The 18,300-nt window shown below is 46.5% G+C and overlaps 1 protein-coding gene across 2 annotated transcripts in view; it reads right to left on the bottom strand.

Annotated features, from left to right (window-relative positions):
- Positions 1–18,300, bottom strand: part of LOC124031686 (FYVE, RhoGEF and PH domain-containing protein 3-like) — a 96,801-nt gene that overhangs the window by 22,103 nt on the left and 56,398 nt on the right. Inside the window, exons 2-4 of one of the 2 annotated variants that reach the window (XM_046343247.1) lie at positions 2,703–2,867; positions 1,508–1,715; positions 481–1,132 (exon numbers count right to left, since the gene is read on the bottom strand). In XM_046343247.1, coding sequence (XP_046199203.1) covers positions 481–1,132; positions 1,508–1,715; positions 2,703–2,867 — 1,025 coding nt within the window. Of the gene's footprint in view, positions 1–471; positions 1,133–1,507; positions 1,716–2,702; positions 2,868–18,300 lie in introns of both variants that reach the window. The other variant, XM_046343246.1, reaches the window with a different exon arrangement.

An 18,300-nucleotide genomic window follows, 5' to 3' on the forward strand; every position in this document is an offset into this window, starting at 1 on the left:
GTAACACTCACACACAGATCAATGGTGGAAACAGTAGCTGAGCTGAGAGCTCTTTTGTTTCTGTCTGTCCTCTAGCAGTAGCAGTCACAAGCTCCCGTTTACAGCCCTGGGCAGGTACTCTTTCCTCCACACCCCACAGCACATCCATTTTTAGATACAGCAAAGACGCTTGTGACCACCACACACACTTGAGCGTCTGAAATAGTGTGTCTGTTTGTTTGTGTGTGTGTGTGTGTGTGTGTGTGTGTGTGTGTGTGTGTGTGTGTGTGTGTGTGTGTGTGTGTGTGTGTGTGTGTGTGTGTGTGTGTGTGTGTGTGTGTGTGTGTGTGTGTGTGTGTGTTTAGGCCCAAATACCCATAAAAAAACACCTGAGTCTAGACAGCCTGAAACTGACACAGATAAGAATAGAAAGACAAGTTACAGCTGCTGAACTGAAGGAGATTGATAAGAATGTGTGTGTGTGTGACTCACCCTGTGTACCTCTGTGTGTGTGTCCGCCTTCTCCCCTCCCTCTGTCTCGCCACTGCTGACCTCATCCAGGTCACTGTCCTCGTCCTGCGTGGAGTCACGCTTGTTGCCCAGTGTTACGCAGCAGGACACGCTAGTCTCTGTCTCCGTGACGCTGTCGTAGCGCTCCTCCTCGTCGATGGCGTCTTCGTTGGGGAACACCTCGCCCTCTGCTGCGCACGATGGGCTGTCAATCCCGCTGTCCCGGTTGGGAATCTTCCCGTTTCCGTTCTGCTCCGAGGACTGTGAGTCCGGATTGTCCTGGAGCTCATGGGAAGAGTCTCTCTCCTCCCTCTCCGTGTTGTCAAGGCAACCAACTCGATCGCCGTGGACGATGTTGAGGTCTTCCTCTGTAGGGTCCAAAGGAATGCCGCCGGGGCCGTCAATGCGGAGTGAGGCCAGGCACGAAAGCTCCGTCAGCTCGGTGAACTCATCAGTCTGCTCCGAGACGAGAAGAGCAAGTTTGTCGGCGGGGGAGGGTTCCCCAGAGTCCTTTGCTCCTGCTGACCCTGAAGGGGCGTGTGCTATGGGGTCTGGGGCAGAACGAGCTGTGGTTTCGGATGTCGCGTCCATACTCAGGCACAAGTGGAGCTGATTCCTTGGAGGGACACCAAGAATTGGAACCCTGGGATATAAAAAACAATCACTTGTGAAATTAAACCTTTCTCAGTTTCAGCCTTGATTGGGCTGAAACCACAACACACCATCAGAGCCTAACATTCCCACAGACAGAAGTGTGAAACACAGGTTGGGTAACATCATAAAAACAGAGTGCGTATTACGAGACAGAGGGTAAGAGAGTGTGTATTCCGTGCAAAACATTCAAAGTCCTACTCATAGTGTATAACAATACCCACATCATAAATCATCAAACGAAATATATGTCTCATCCCTCCAGTTTTTTTTACACACAAACACATGCACAAAACACTCATCTGATGCGTCAACAGGGCAAGAGCACCTTGTGGAATACCCTACCCCCTGCAGGACAGTACAGTACCTGGAGTTCTCAAACCTTTCGATGAGCAGCCCCACGCTCTGGGCCTCTGGGCCTCTCTGAGGCTGTGTGGCCAGGCCAGGTGGTGTCTGACTGGGCCGCGGTTTGGGTGGAGGTGGAGGGGCAGGCAGAGGCCTGGAGGGAGCTGGGGGAATCCTCTTGGGCTTCTTGTCCTGTCCGAGGACCAGCAGGAAGGGGGGTTTAGGGGGCACTGCAGGTCCAGGTTCAGGAAGAGGGGTGATGGAGGGAGGAAGAAGGAAAGAGAGAAAAAGAGAGAGACGAAGTCAGGTCACTGGCGTAACCACGGAAAGAGTCCTGTTTCAAGTGCCCCGTGGAGTTCCGAGGGAGAAAGCCTCCATTACTGTATCCCAGATGGCTGCTGCTGCTACCTACTACAGATGACAAAACCACAGTCCAAATACCGCCACAAAACACAACATATAATCGCTAAACTCTGAGAGTAGGTTCTCGAACGCAGCGCAGGAGACGGTTCTGATCGTGCTTCACAGAGCTAAGACAGCTTCCTGATTTCAGAACAGGATGTGGAGATGAGTGTGTCTAAGTCACTGTGGTTTCACAGACAGAGAAAGAAAAAAAAAACATGCACACGCAGTCGCACAAATTACAGGCCGAGAGTGGTCCAGAAACCGACTGCACAAATGGCCGCCCACGCTATCAGAAGCTAAAATACTACTGTTTGGCTACCGACATGTTCTTAAAACATGGTTACTGCAGAATGCATTTAGAGGACAGTAGGCTTTCTCCATATATTTTATGTGGACCAGTCTTTGCTGTGTTCTTGGCATTGCATTAGGGCTGAATGAGGAAGCAGGTATCTCTGCCTCAGCTCTCTCTGTGTGAGGTGCCTCTGCTTCCTTCCTCTCTGATTGTGTGTGTGCAGCTACAGCACTGCAGAGAATGGCAGGGTGTATTGTATGGAAATTAAACTCATGCATCAACAGGCAGATAGCATGAGTCTATAGTAGGATTAACAAGGAGTTTTTTTAGAGCCATCCATGTGTCTATCTGACTGATGTGTTTGTGGGATAAATACTGTACGCAGGTAAAACTCTGGGGTTAGGCTGATAAACACAAGGTTTTATATTGTAACCAACACTCTTAGTCAATGATAATGACATTATTGATATTATAAACAACAAGTAGTAGTGCTTAAATTAGTGATAAACCAACAGTGTACCTTGAGGTTTCTGAGAGGTGGGTGTGGCTGTGGGCTGGGGGCGGGGCTTGACTGCAGGCCGGACGTGACATTGTCTGGGAGGGGGCAGGGCTTTCTTTGCCAGCCGCGGGGAACACAGGAAGTCCACCGATCCACACTGGCACTGTAGAGAAGAGGGAGGGAGGTCTGAGAGAGAGAGAGAATATATTAGATTGACTGAGTGGATTACTTCCATTCACACAACATGCAGGAACGCAACCTGTTTGGAAGGTTGCGTTAGATTTCAAAAAGGAGAACCCTTTTGGTTCCAGGTAGAACTCTTTGTGTAAAGGGTTCTACCTGGAACCAAAAGGGGTTCTTCAAAGGGTTCTCCTGTTGGGACACCCAAATAACCCTTTTTGGTTCTAGATAGCATAGTTTTTTTCTAAGAGTGCAGTGTGCAGTTTTTTTTCTAAGAGTGCAGTGTTGGGTATTTGGCTGAGACCAAATACCCAACAGCTTCAGCCCCAGTCCAAACAATCAAACAAAGAGAGGAACCATAGATGGAGCAGAGATGAACCAGAGAGGAACCAGAGATGGAGCAGAGAGGAACCAGAGAGGAACCAGAGATGGAGCAGAGATGGAGCAGAGAGGAACCAGAGAGGAACCAGAGATGGAACCAGAGAGGAACCAGAGATGGAACCAGAGAGGAACCAGAGATGAACCAGAGATGAACCGGAGATGGAGCAGAGAGGAACCAGAGAGGAACCAGAGATGGAGCAGAGAGGAACCATAGATGGAGCAGAGATGAACCAGAGAGGACCAGAGATGGAGCAGAGAGGAACCAGAGAGGAACCAGAGATGGAGCAGAGATGGAGCAGAGATGAACCAGAGAGGAACCAGAGATGGAGCAGAGTGGAAGCAAAGATGAACCAGAGAGGAACCAGAGATGGAGCAGAGAGGAACCATAGAAGGAGCAGAGATGAACCAGAGAGGAACCAGAGATGGAGCAGAGAGGAACCAGAGATGAACCAGAGAGGAACCAGAGATGGAGCAGAGAGGACCCATAGATGGAGCAGAGATGAACCAGAGAGGAACCAGAGATGGAGCAGAGAGGAACCAGAGAGGAACCAGAGATGGAGCAGAGAGGAACCATAGATGGAGCAGAGATGGAGCAGAGATGAACCAGAGAGGAACCAGAGATGGAGCAGAGAGGAACCAGAGAGGAACCAGAGATGGAGCAGAGAGGAACCAGAGATGGAGCAGAGATGGAGCAGAGATGAACCAGAGAGGAACCAGAGATGGAGCAGAGAGGAACCATAGATGGAGCAGAGATGAACCAGAGAGGAACCAGAGATGGAGCAGGGAGGAACCAGAGAGGAACCAGAGATGGAGCAGAGATGGAGCAGAGATGAACCAGAGAGGAACCAGAGATGCAGCAGAGATGAACCAGAGAGGAACCAGAGATGGAGCAGATATGAACCAGAGAGGAACCAGAGGTGGAGCAGAGAGGATCCAGAGAGGGAGCAGAGATGAACCAGAGATGAACCAGAGAGGAACCAGAGATGAACCAGAGATGAACCGGAGATGGAGCAGAGAGGAACCAGAGAGGAACCAGAGATGAACCAGAGAGGAACCAGAGAGGAACCAGAGAGGAACCAGAGAGGAACCAGAGAGGAACCATAGATGGAGCAGAGATGAACCAGAGAGGAACCAGAGATGGAGCAGAGAGGAACCAGAGAGGAACCAGAGATGGAGCAGAGATGGAGCAGAGAGGAACCAGAGAGGAACCAGAGATGGAACCAGAGAGGAACCAGAGATGAACCAGAGAGGAACCAGAGATGAACCAGAGATGAACCGGAGATGGAGCAGAGAGGAACCAGAGAGGAACCAGAGATGGAGCAGAGAGGAACCATAGATGGAGCAGAGATGAACCAGAGAGGAACCAGAGATGGAGCAGAGAGGAACCAGAGAGGAACCAGAGATGGAGCAGAGATGGAGCAGAGATGAACCAGAGAGGAACCAGAGATGGAGCAGAGTGGAAGCAAAGATGAACCAGAGAGGAACCAGAGATGGAGCAGAGAGGAACCATAGAAGGAGCAGAGATGAACCAGAGAGGAACCAGAGATGGAGCAGAGAGGAACCAGAGATGAACCAGAGAGGAACCAGAGATGGAGCAGAGAGGACCCATAGATGGAGCAGAGATTAACCAGAGAGGAACCAGAGATGGAGCAGAGAGGAACCAGAGAGGAACCAGAGATGGAGCAGAGAGGAACCATAGATGGAGCAGAGATGGAGCAGAGATGAACCAGAGAGGAACCAGAGATGGAGCAGAGAGGAACCAGAGAGGAACCAGAGATGGAGCAGAGAGGAACCAGAGATGGAGCAGAGATGGAGCAGAGATGAACCAGAGAGGAACCAGAGATGGAGCAGAGAGGAACCATAGATGGAGCAGAGATGAACCAGAGAGGAACCAGAGATGGAGCAGAGAGGAACCAGAGAGGAACCAGAGATGGAGCAGAGATGGAGCAGAGATGAACCAGAGAGGAACCAGAGATGAACCAGAGAGGAACCAGAGATGGAGCAGATATGAACCAGAGAGGAACCAGAGGTGGAGCAGAGAGGATCCAGAGAGGGAGCAGAGATGAACCAGAGATGAACCAGAGAGGAACCAGAGATGAACCAGAGATGAACCGGAGATGGAGCAGAGAGGAACCAGAGAGGAACCAGAGATGAACCAGAGAGGAACCAGAGAGGAACCAGAGAGGAACCAGAGAGGAACCAGAGATGGAGCAGAGAGGGAGCAGAGAAGAACCAGAGATGGAGCAGAGAGGAACCAGAGATGGAGCAGAGAGGAACCAGAGATGGAGCAGAGAGGAACCAGAGAGGGACAAGAGAGGGAGCAGAGAGGAACCAGAGATCAACCAGAAAGGAACCAGAAAGGGAGCAGAGATGAACCAGAGAGGAACCAGATATGGAGCAGAGAGGAACCAGAGATGGAGCAGAGAGGACCAGAGAGGAACCAGAGAGGAAGCAGAGAGGAACCAGCGAGGAACCATAGAGGGAGCAGAGATGAACCAGAGAGGGAGCAGACAGCCCCTGCATCAATCCTGACACCAGGCCAGGGGAGAGAGAGGTGAGGCTTCTGCCTCATTGCGTCTTCAGAGAGCTCTTTGATAGGCCTGCCTATATTTAATACATCTCTATATCCTGATCCTCCATCCATTCAGACTGTCTGGGAGTGATACTGGCCTGTGTATGTGTGTGTCTTACTTTCTCTCTGTATGTCTGTGATATCAGGCTTTTTGAGAAAGTGTGTGTGTGTGTGTGTTCCTGTAAAAGCGCATCACAACCCACTCAACATAACTACAAACACTGGGACAATGAGACCTTTAGCAGCTAGCTAGTTACATCAGGGAATTAATTGTATGTCAGTGAGTCCAATCATGTGATGCCTATAGGGGCTCTTTGAAATCCAGTCAAGTGAATTGAAGTGTGGACTTTGTAATGAGTGCTGTTTTGTGCAATATGTTGGTATGGTCACATAATATATGGTTTGTGTTTGCATTGAAAGATGGGGAAGTGTGTGTTTACAGTATATACACAGTATACGAGTTTACAGTTTAGCAGACGCTCTTATCCAAAGCGACTTACAGGAGAAATTAGGGTTAAGGACTCATCGGCAGATTTTTCACCGAATTGGCTCTGGGATTCGAACCAGTAATTTTTCGGTTAATGGACGAAAAATTGTGCGTTTGTGTGTACGCCTGTGTGTGTGTGTGTGTGTGTGTGTGTGTGTGTGTGTGTGTGTGTGTGTGTGTGTGTGTGTGTGTGTGTGTGTGTGTGTGTGTGTGTGTGTGTGTGTGTGTGTGTGTGTGTGTGTGTGTGTGTACTTATGTATTACTGTGCCTATGTGTGTGTTCCTGTGTACTGTATGTGTGTCTATGTGTGTGCGCCTGTGTGTGTGTCTAAGTGCTGCTGTCTTTGTTCCAAGGGCCCTTATCACAGCCTTTGTTTAGACTGGCTGTGTGTTATCGGATGTGGTTGTCCATTAGACGTCAACGATAACCCCCGCAGTACATTATGATAATCGCTATGTAAACTAACATCCACACTGCTCTATCTCATGCAGGCTTGGGGGCAGTATCTATTCACGCCACACGCATCTCCAAGGATTAGTCCGGAGATGGTTGTGAGACCCCTGAGGAGTGCTTCCATGTGTAATTTGCTGTTTTCCAGCCCAGCTCCAGCCTGCAGCTTCAGGCACTGGAGAAAGAGCTCTGTGAGTCTGCAATAAGTCCTGCTACGCTGTCTGCCCCCATGACGCCCTGCTTGAAAGGCTGGCTTTCCCACCCTGTTATACAGTTTTACCAAACCACAGAGGGAGACGGAGAGAGAGACTTTACATGCATCTGTGAAAGACACATATTTTCACTTCAGACATAAACAGTATCTGTATTACACAGCCAATAGTGTGTGCAGCTGCTGGGTCAATAGATGTACAGTAGCAAATCGTAAAATATATAGCCCAGTTCCAGCTCTCACCTTACCACTGTTGCAACAGAAATGGACTATACACTGTAAAGGGGTTACCGTGAATTTGACAGTAATTTACAGGCAGCTGTACATCTACTGTAATATACATACGGTACCAAAGCAAGTACTGTGTAATGACGCACAGTAAAATACTGTATTATATCATGTAAAAAAGCAAATTCTACCGTAATCTGAATTCATGAATGAAATTCATTGAGGGGAGGGGTATGCATTTCACAGTATTTTACAAGGGACGGTGCAAGCAAGATGGATGCTAGGTAAAGTGTTCACACACTACGGGATATGAATTCATGTATGGTGTTTTATATTACTTGCATTTCTAGAGGCCGTAACAAAGGCTTCCAAACTGGCATTGACTTAAGGGTTAAAAAATACCAAAACGGCATGGCAAAATGTAGTTGCCCCTTCCAATCTGTCCCCTCTACATTTTAAATTGATGGGGCACTTTAACCACATAGAAGTTAAATAAGTACAGAATTCTCACTCACGGGCGCAACAAATATAGCCTCGTACAAGGCATGGCTGAAACTATGTTGATGAGCCAGAAACAACAATACTATGAACCCACTATTGGTCAAAAGGATTTTTCACTCTCCAAGGATACGTTACTGTATTCTGTGGGGTAGAATTACAGTACCATTTGAAATACAGCACTTTTCCCACAATGCACAGTAATTTACAGTATGCTGCAGTAAAACATTTCAGTTCTTTTAAATGTTGATAATACCTAAAATGACCGTATAAATGCCAGTTTTCTGTTACAGTGGTGAGGAAAAAGCAGTCTACAGTCTCCGATAGAGGAAAGCTGATTTCCGCCATTCATCAAAAATAATTGGTGTCTTGAACATCGTAAAACAGACTCTGGGATCAGCTTTTCGACACTCGATCCTAACCTTAACCATTAGGGGGATGAAATTAGAGCAAGTGGTTAGGGGCAACATCTATCTACTCTGACGATGTCCAGCTAAACCACTGAGAAAGTCTTTGACTCTAGACACAGGTCAGGTCTTGGGAAAAACAAACAGTCTATAGCCGACAGACACTAATGAGACCGATGGTGCCATAGGGGTCTGGCATATGGAAACATTCCATAGTCATGGTTACCTAAGACAGTGAAATCTGGCCCGCAGATCAAACATCCTAACAGTAAACTGGAACTTGATGACACAGCACCGAGAGAGGAACTACATCTACTTAACTCAACTCTACATAACACTCAACTCACCTTTATACAACTCTATACAACTTCATACCACTGTATACAACTCTACACAACTATACAACTCTACACAACACTCACAACTCTACACAACACTCACAATTATACTACGCCTCTGTACGATACTGAAAACTCAAACGTTTCCAAAGGTCTTAAAGACTAAAGGTTGTTCAATTGAACAACGACCTAAATCTGATAGCCAGACTGTGCTTATTTTAGGAGTGTCAAAGACAAGAAAAGACAAGAACAAGAAAGAAAAAGCTACCGTCTCGTTGAATATTCTGCCTTTCCTTAGATACCAAGAATCCAGTGAACCATTTCAATAGGAAAATCCAACACACCTTCCTTGGCCAACAAGGTAACTCACAATCTCCCAGTGTGTGTGTGTGTGTGTGTGTGTGTGTGTGTGTGTGTGTGTGTGTGTGTGTGTGTGTGTGTGTGTGTGTGTGTGTGTGTGTGTGTGTGTGTGTGTGTGTGTGTGTGTGTGTGTGTGTGTGTGTGTGTGTGTGTGTGTGTGTGTGTGTGTGTGTGTGTGTGTGTGTGTGTGTGTAAGACCGGAAAGCTCTCTGTGCCAGCTCCCTGCACACACACACCCTGGAGCAAAAACTAAAACTCAGTCCTGCACAACACACATCTGTAGTTAGGTGTGCTTTAGTCTAACTGCACCTGCCAAACCTGCCTTATACACACCTGTCCCCGTGCCCAGCTGTCGTGTGTGTATGTGTGTGTGTGTCTGCACTTCACAGAAACAGACACATTTGAATAGTAACCACACACATGCAGATTGACAGTTATGGCAACAGGAGGTAAACAGATTTCCTGATGAGATTAACATTCTGTAATTATGAGAATCTATTTAACCGCAATTTAATAAACACACACGAGAGAATAGAGAAGTGGATTTCCTCTTCTAAACTCCAATCATGATGAGGAACAAGAGAAATAGAACAACTTGCTTCCAAGGACAACCATCGCCACGGTGCTCTGGGGATCAGCGGGTTGCCAGGACGACCTGACTTCGAAGGCCAACTCATCAATGACCATACACCATCATTATGGACAGGCAAAGGACTGCGTCTCTTAGGCAAGCTGTTGCCTGTTCCTTGAGAGTGGAGATGGCGATGTCATCGCCACACACTCTAGTCAGAAGAGAACAGGAGAGAGTGAGACGGACTCAGAGAGAACAGAACAACACTAGAGAGAGCAGTAAACGGAAAGACAGCAGTACTGCTAGCGCTAAGACAGTGGAAAGGTAGTGTGTGTTCGGATACACTGAGTTATTCTGATACTCTAAAGTCATTTGGACTGCGGATATGGAAGCATAAAGGCATCGTGTGTGTATTGTGTATTGTGTGTGTGTGTGTGTGTGTGTGTGTGTGTGTGTGTGTGTGTGTGTGTGTGTGTGTGTGTGTGTGTGTGTGTGTGTGTGTGTGTGTGTGTGTGTGTGTGTGTGTGTGTGTGTGTGTGTGTGTGTGTGTGTGTGTGTGTGTGAGACCTTGGTCTCAGTCTGAAATAAAGGTATGGTAATTTATACTACTGCAGAGAGTAGCGAGAGTGGAGAGGGCGGCATTTAAATAAATAAATAAATAAAATATATCCTTGGCCATTCAGACTTGACCTCTAATGACAATCCTTACCCATCTCCTGCATGCACATGTACACACAGGCATTCACATGCACTAAGTACATACACACACAATATTCACTCTTCCCCTCCCCCTTTCTCTCGCTGAACATTGAATGTTGAACACACACACACACACACACAAACACACACACACACACACACACACACACACACACACACACACACACACACACACACACACACACACACACACACACACACACACACACACACACACACACACACACACACACACACACACACACACACACACACACACACACACACACACACACACACACACACTGCTGCCAATCACTGCCAGGCCTGAGGCGACCCTGTTGGAGTTGTTTATTACCCACCATCCCTAGAGTAAAGTCTTCCTGCCCCAGTGCTGTCTGGGAGATGGATCACTCCCGACGTGGGAGCGTCTTGTCCGTCAGTCACCACTCCCCCCCCCCCCCCCCCCCAAGCCCCATCTCCCAATCACACAGCTACCCCCACACCTACCAGCACTCTCTCTCTCCCCTTCACTCAGTAAGTCAGTATGCCCTTCTCTGTGCGTCTCTCTCTCTCTCTTTCTCACAATCTCCCTCTTACGCTCTCTTATCTGCCTCTTCTTCTCTATTAGACAGTCCTTCTATCCGTCTTTCCCTCTCTCTGTCCACCTTTCCCCCAACTTCTCTTTCTCTACAACTCATCCCTACCTCCCTTTCTCTCTGACCGTGGCCTCCGCTGTTTGTTGTCCTGACATATCGAGACAGACTGGAACAGACTCTCATCTAATGGCACTTGATTTATAATGGTCAATGATCAGAGCAGTGTTACACACGCAGACTAACAAAGAGACACACAGAGACACACATACACACAGTGGATTGCATCCAATCTACTTCTCCATACTGCCACACTACACTGACAGAGGCATCCAATGGGTTTCTCTTACTCTCCATACATCTCTCTCAATCCATCTCTCTTTCCTTTCTGCAACTCTGAGACAGTAACGAGTGCTCTGGCCTTGAAGTGTTTCTGATATTTATCCCCTGACGGTCAAACTCCCGTAATTACACACAGAGCTCCATAAAGGAGCTCCACAGGAGACATGTACACAGAGAGAGAGAGAGAGAGAGAGACAGACTGGAAAACACATGGAAATACACACACAGAGACATATACAAAGGCCCACAGAGACAACACAGAGATACACATAATAGACAATGGAAAACACATTGATTGAATTACTGTAAATACACAAATCAGACATATAAATGCAACATGTAACAATTTAAAAGCGTTAAAAGTTCATATTAGGAAGTAAGTCAATTGTAATGAATTAATTAGGCCATAATGTATTGATTTCACATGACTGGGAATACAGATATGCATCTGTTGGTCACATATACCTTAAAAGAAAAGTAGGGGCGTGGATCAGAAAACCAGTCAGTATCAGGTATGACCAACATTTGCCTTGTGCAGTGCGACACATCTCCTTTGCATAGAGTTGATCAGGCTTGTCCCAACGCTCTTCAATGGCTGCCCGAAGTTGCTGGACATTGTCGGGATCTGGAACACGCTGTCGTACACGTCAATACAGAGCATCCCAAACATGCTCAATAGGTGACATGACTGGTGAGCATGCAGGCCATGGAATAACTGGGACATTCTCAAGAATTGTGTAAAGATCCTTGCTACATGTGGCCTTGTATTATCATGCTGAAACACAAGGTGATGGTGGAGCAAGAATGGCACAACAATGGGCCTCAGGATCAGAGTGTATCTGTGCATGGTTACACGTGGTCTGTGGTTGGGAGGCCGGTTCGACCTACTGCCAAATTCTCTAAAACAACGTTGGAGGTGGCTTATGGTAGAGAAATTAACTTCTCTGGCAACAGCTCTGGTGTACAGTCCTGCAGTCAGCATGCCAATTACACACTCCATCAAAACTTGGGACATCTGTTACATTGTGTTGTGTGACAAAACTGCAAATTTCAGTGGCCTTTTATTGTCCACAGCACAAAGTGCACCTGTGTAATTATTATGCTGTTTAATCAGCTTCTTGATATTCCACACCTGTCAGGGAGATGGATTATCTTGGCAAAGGAGAAATGCTCACCAACAGGGATGCAAACACATTTGTGCACACATTTTTGAGAAATAAGCTTTTTTTGTGAGTATGGAACATTTCTGGGATCTTTTATTTCAGCTCATGAAACATGGGACCGACACTTTACATGTTGCGTCTATGTTTTTGTTCAGTACAGTTTGAAACCACAGAGATCGATAAACACAGCCTGGCACCTGTACTGTACAAGTCAGACTAGCCTAGATCTACAGGGTAAGGTCCGGCATGGTTTGCTGTTGGACTGACGTCTACCTAGAACCAGAGGTGTACTGCTTAGAACTAAAGGACAGGATTCATATTTGCTAACTAGAGCAGATCTCTACAGCTCTAACAGCTCAAAAAAAGGATCCCTATTTTCTACACAGGGGAAAGGCTCAACAGTGGAAATGCAGTACAACAGCTGTTCTAGGGACACAAGGTATATAGAATAGAGGTTAGAGCTCTTCGTAATCGATGGCAACTCAGCAGATTTCTCAGTCAGGTACAGTAGGCTACAGTACATTAGAGTGATACTGCAGCGTGCCTAGTTCAATCTGTGGATAATCCATACACATACAGAGGGATAAGGATCTCATCCAATCACACAGGCAAAAGTACAGTAACAGCTGGCCTCCCTCATTCAGATTACTACTCTACTACTACACATCCATTCATTTATCTCCTCCTATCTGTTTGATTTAACCAGACAACATCAGACAGCGCCTCTCTCAGACATTTAGACCTAAAACCAGGCAGCGTTTCTCCTAGGAAAGAGCCATGCCTCAAAGCCTCCATGGTATCATGGCTCCCCAAGCTACGCTACAGACGGAAAGGGAACGGGGTAAGAGAGGGATCAGGGATAAGTCATCCTGCTCCTGCCCCTGTCGGTCCTAAATCAGGTCAGTGGGCACAGCAGTAGAGTGAATCAACCCAGCTCACACACTAAGTAGGAGTATTTCACCAGCTCCCACAGAATAAGACGGAAGGATTTTGGGGGGGATGAGAAAGAGGAGAGAGAGGATAGAGGATGAGACAGAAGGAAGGGGGGAGAGAAAGAAATAGAGAGTATGTTTAGAAGGGAGAACAAGGGAAGTGATAGAGGAGAACATTCAAGGGAGGCAAAGCTGTAGTTATTAGAGAGGTCTAAATGACATGTGGACAATAATAAGCAAAGAGAGTGCTGACGCGTGCACACACACACACACACACACACACACACACACACACACACACACACACACACACACACACACACACACACACACACACACACACACACACACACACACACACACACACACACACACACACACACACACACACACACACACACACACACACACACACACACACAGTAAGCAGTATGTAGGGTGCAGGCAGACAAAAAGCTAGCACCAACAAGGCCTGATGAGTTAATGCCAGAGAGACATCCTGCCTGTGGAGTCGGAGGCTAAATGAAGCAATGCCAGAGTGAATATGCTCTGGAGCAGGGGAAACCAGTGGAACAGGGCATTGTCATGGCAACAGGCCAGTTGATCCATATTGGTAAGATAGCAGGTGGGTCAGGGAGACTGGGACTACTACCACAGCTGCCCAGTTTCACACTTAGCCTATATATACACTGTTCATTTTCAGCAGGCACTTTTTCAAAAGGACTACATACTCTGAAAACCATGCCTAAACCGTCTGAGCTGACCAGAAGCAAACACTTCTACCCAAAGGTGTGTAGAAATCAAGTTTATCTGTTTGCCATTTAATGAGCTGTCCAGTCTTCTTCTCCTTCTACAAGAGAGCAGTGTGGCGTGCAGACACCAGGTACTATGACAAAGCACTCTGTCAAACCAGTAACACACAGCCTCACACGCATGCACACACATGTACACAGGCAAACCGCAAGGGGGAGAAACGTCTCAGGGGGAGAAAGTGTAAACATAAAGCCCATAAAGTCAGCGTACTGTTCATGTCGTGTGGTGTACAGGAGAGGTCAGATGTATGGGAGGATACAGATCCACTGTGGTGAGCTGATCCTCGTCAACAATGGCTAAAGTGCATCACAGCCGAACACACTCACCAAACACACTTGTACCATACGTGATGTAATATCAGAGCACTTAGAAGGTTACGGTGAGTCCACTGTTGCTTCCACTAACTGAGGATGTTAAGAGAAAAAGAGTGGGTGGTTGAACACAGAGCTGAATCATCATGCATGCTGCTCACCAACCATGGCGGATGGATATTACTGGGACTGGAAAACAAGCCCTTTATCTTCGGCTGGATCACTTTCTTATGTTCTAAAATACATGTCACCAAGACAAATAGGATTGCTCATGTTCTGAATCGTTCAGCGGGGTTCTTTCTCTAACACATCATTAACATGACATCCAAAAAGTCCGATTTCGTAACCCAGTACATCCCATAATAATCACCAAGCTTTGTCTACAGAGCGGTGTGCTTTCTCAAAGCGACTTTCGAGGATTTGACACGTTGTGGTGGTTATCTGAAAAGTTGTTGACACGTGGGTCGCAAAAAGTTAAACTAACCTGACACGAACGGAATAAAATGAGCTCAGGGGCTCTGTGTCATTTCGCAAAACACGCTTGTTGTGATAAATCTTCAAAATAAGAGCAGGAACATCGCATACCAAAATGTCATGTCTCAAAATCGATATCTATCGATATCGTTTTGTGCTCCGGATTCGAGAAGAAAGATGGCGAAATCAACGGCCGGACCTGGCGTCTGGTATAATGCATTTAGACAGAGAGTTAGGTTAAGTTGACTGCACAAATGGATTGATTGCACAAATCAGTTGACCACATGTGTGGGTAGGATGTGGGGTATGCAGACCCGCAAACCACTGTGGCCCCTCATGATGCGTTCAGATTTTTTTGTGGCCCTCACCCCCATCAAAGATGCCCCATCACTGATCTACAGCTACTCAGACAGACACACAGCCTCTCATCGGAAAAGAGACCACACACATACAGTAGCTGGTTGAAAACGACAGTCCCACCCTGACCACTGTCACTAGGGGGTGTTGGTTGCACTACAGTAAACATGAGTCATGGCCCTACCAACAACTAGCCTACTATAAAGAGATTTAACTTGGTATTCCTTGATTATGTAGATTCTGAGACTTGATTCCCTCTAGATTACAGGTCAATACTCTGTCTGCTATCTTCTACTGACTAAAGGCTTCTGATGTGTGAAAGTAGTGATTATCTTAATTAATATTGACTGTTCTGATTTCATCAATCACTATGACGGACAGGACCGGCTTACTGAATGACCAGCAGGTGACAGCATGATTGATTAATTGCTGATTTTAAATGTGATTTTGAATGTTAATTATTATGTATTAAAGTCCACCCCCATATTCCCGCACCCAATGCTACTGGTTACACACGTACAAATGCCAGCACAAACACGCTGAACACACACTCTCAGCTCAGTGTGGGTCCACTACTACTCATTGCTTCTGCAGGTAAGCCACATCCTCTAAAATGTCAAGCACTAAACTGAGAGAGACCACAGCATTCCTGTGACACGTAACTCATTACATTCCCACGGACACATTTTACATCTCTTACTAACAGTCCCACCGCTACCACAAAATAACATTCTACCGAGACCAAAAACATAGCCCTACAAAAGCAAACATTTCCCACCGCTACCGCACAATAACATTCTACCGAGACCAAAAACATAGCCCTACAAAAGCAAACATTTCACACACCGCCCGCAAAAAACACACACTCCACACTTACAACAATCTTGACACCTCTCACTGCCGCAAAATAACATTTCACACAAACCCTAAATTCTCTCCCACACTGTAATTTACTGGCTATGTAACAGTACAGACAGTAGGGAGAGAGAAACACCCTGTGTGCTTGTGTGTGTGTAGTACAGCCTGCAGTATCACTTGGAGACAGTTTATCAAGAGACCAGCAGCAGGAAGTGGCATTTAAAGAGGCAGTGTGTGTGTGTGTGCGTTTATTTAGTGTGGTTTGCTATCACTGACAGGGAGGGATGAGACCAGCTTCCCCCTCATCCTCACCCCTAACCTCTCTCCAGCCTGGCTTCATACCCCTCCTCCCTCTCTTTTCCTTCACACGTGTGGTGGGGTCCTCCGTAGGACCGGACGGGTGTGTGCCTGTAGAGGGGAGTGTCACCCTGTTTGTTGACAGTCAGAGTGGTCCTGTGGGGGAAGATAGATACAGTACTGCCTGGGTCTGGGGTTGGGATTGGGCTATCGCCCAGGACAGGACAGGCCGTGTCCAGACCACACCAGTACACTGATGGAAGGGGATGAGAGGAGTGGAGATGGAGGAGAGAGAGGTGAAAGGGGTGTGGACAGAACAGAAGAGACCAGGGAGAGGATGTGTGCTAGAGGTGGGATAGGTGGAGAAAAGAGAAGTGGAGGTGAGAGAAGAGGAGATGGAAGGGGTGAGGGTGGGTGTGCTGAGGGCATGACAGGGGGTGACACCCCCCACTGATCTCCTGTGCTGATACACGACTCTACCCAACAAACAGACAAAGGTCACTGCATATTAACTGGGCTTTAGTATCTTAATTTGATGTCAGTACCTGTTTTATAAAGTCACTCAGGGTTTTGGGCCTCAAAATGGCAGCGTCAGCATGGGAACGTTCCAAACTTTGAAGAGCTCTCGCCAATCATGCTCCTGTTTTCAAAACTATGTGGGGAATAATATGTGAGACTCAGGACTCAGAGAGAAAGGTTTAAGATTTCATGTGACTCTTGTACTTGAAACAATAACAAAACGGGACATGGTCATGTGATATCCCTGGAAAAGACAACAACTGCTGACCTTCTCTCAAAACACCTCAAACCGTAGTCTACAGTCTTCAGCAGAGCCTCCCATCAAAAAAAGAGTAATGTTGTGTTGCTACCATGCTGTGTTGTCATGTGTTGCTGCCATGCTATGTTGTTGTCTTATAGGTCTTTCTTTATGTAGTGTTGTGGTGTCTCGCTTGTCGTGATGTGATTTTGTCCTATATTTTCATTTTATTTGGTATTTTTCATCCCAGCTCCTGTCCCCGCAGAAAGCCTTTTGGTAGGCCGTCATTGTAAATCAGAATTAGTTCTTAACTGACTGGCCTACTTAAACAAAGGTTAAATAAAAACAATATATATATTTTTAAATCCCTCAGTTCATCGTGATAGCTAGCAAACACACACACAAACACAGTGGAGAGTGGGAAAACGTGGCCTTGGTTATAGAGCACAGAGTGTTGCTCTGCTATAGGGGGAAACTCTGGAGCCATTAGAGAGGAAATAAGGTCCTTTATTACCCTGTCTACTCTACACCTGAGGCATGTTAGCAAGCCCACAGGAGACATGCCACTTTCCTGTTCACTCAGTTAAATCATGTAAACTGGCCAGGCCAGTGGGCTCTTAATGAGAGGGCTGTCACCAGGGTCTGTTCTTGCCTCTCTGGCGCCCAAGGCAAGACCAAAAAATGCTGCCACCACAAAACTAAAATAGTTCCAGTAAGCAAAATTACTTTGAAAAGACATCTAAAAGATACATTTTCCAGAATTTGAAGTTAGGTTCAATTTAGGTTCGGGATGAAAGGTGAAAGGACGTATTTTCTGAACGTATAAAATACACATCCTCCAGGATGTTGAAAAGGCACCAAAGATGTTGAAAAATATGTATTTTCCAGACTTTGAAATCAGGTTCATTTTTGGTTCTGAATTAAAGTTGAAAATACTTATTTTTTTCCAGAGGTTGAAAATATGTTTTTTCTGGACGTTGAAATTAGGTTTATTTTTTTGTTCTGAACGAAAGTTGAAAATACGTCATTTATAGACGTCTATGTTGGACTGGTCCAAACCGGACCAAATCTGAACCAAACATAGACATCTATGATCATTTCAGATTTGGTTCGGACCGTGACAAAAATGTGGATATGGAAATCAAGGCAGGTATGGGCTACACCAAAAAAAGTCCAAAAGGCATCAGCATCTGTCCGTGCTTACTGAGGTGTAGCCTGAAATAGAGTTTTATGAACACCCATCTACGTGATAAGCCTACTGTTTGTAAAACACCAAAAGAAGACGTCCCAAGGACGTTGGCTCCTGCTTACTGAAGTGTAGCCTTCCATGTCAGCCA

The sequence above is a fragment of the Oncorhynchus gorbuscha genome, linkage group LG03 (genome assembly GCF_021184085.1).
Source record: "Oncorhynchus gorbuscha isolate QuinsamMale2020 ecotype Even-year linkage group LG03, OgorEven_v1.0, whole genome shotgun sequence".
Taxonomy (NCBI): Eukaryota; Metazoa; Chordata; class Actinopteri; order Salmoniformes; family Salmonidae; genus Oncorhynchus; species Oncorhynchus gorbuscha.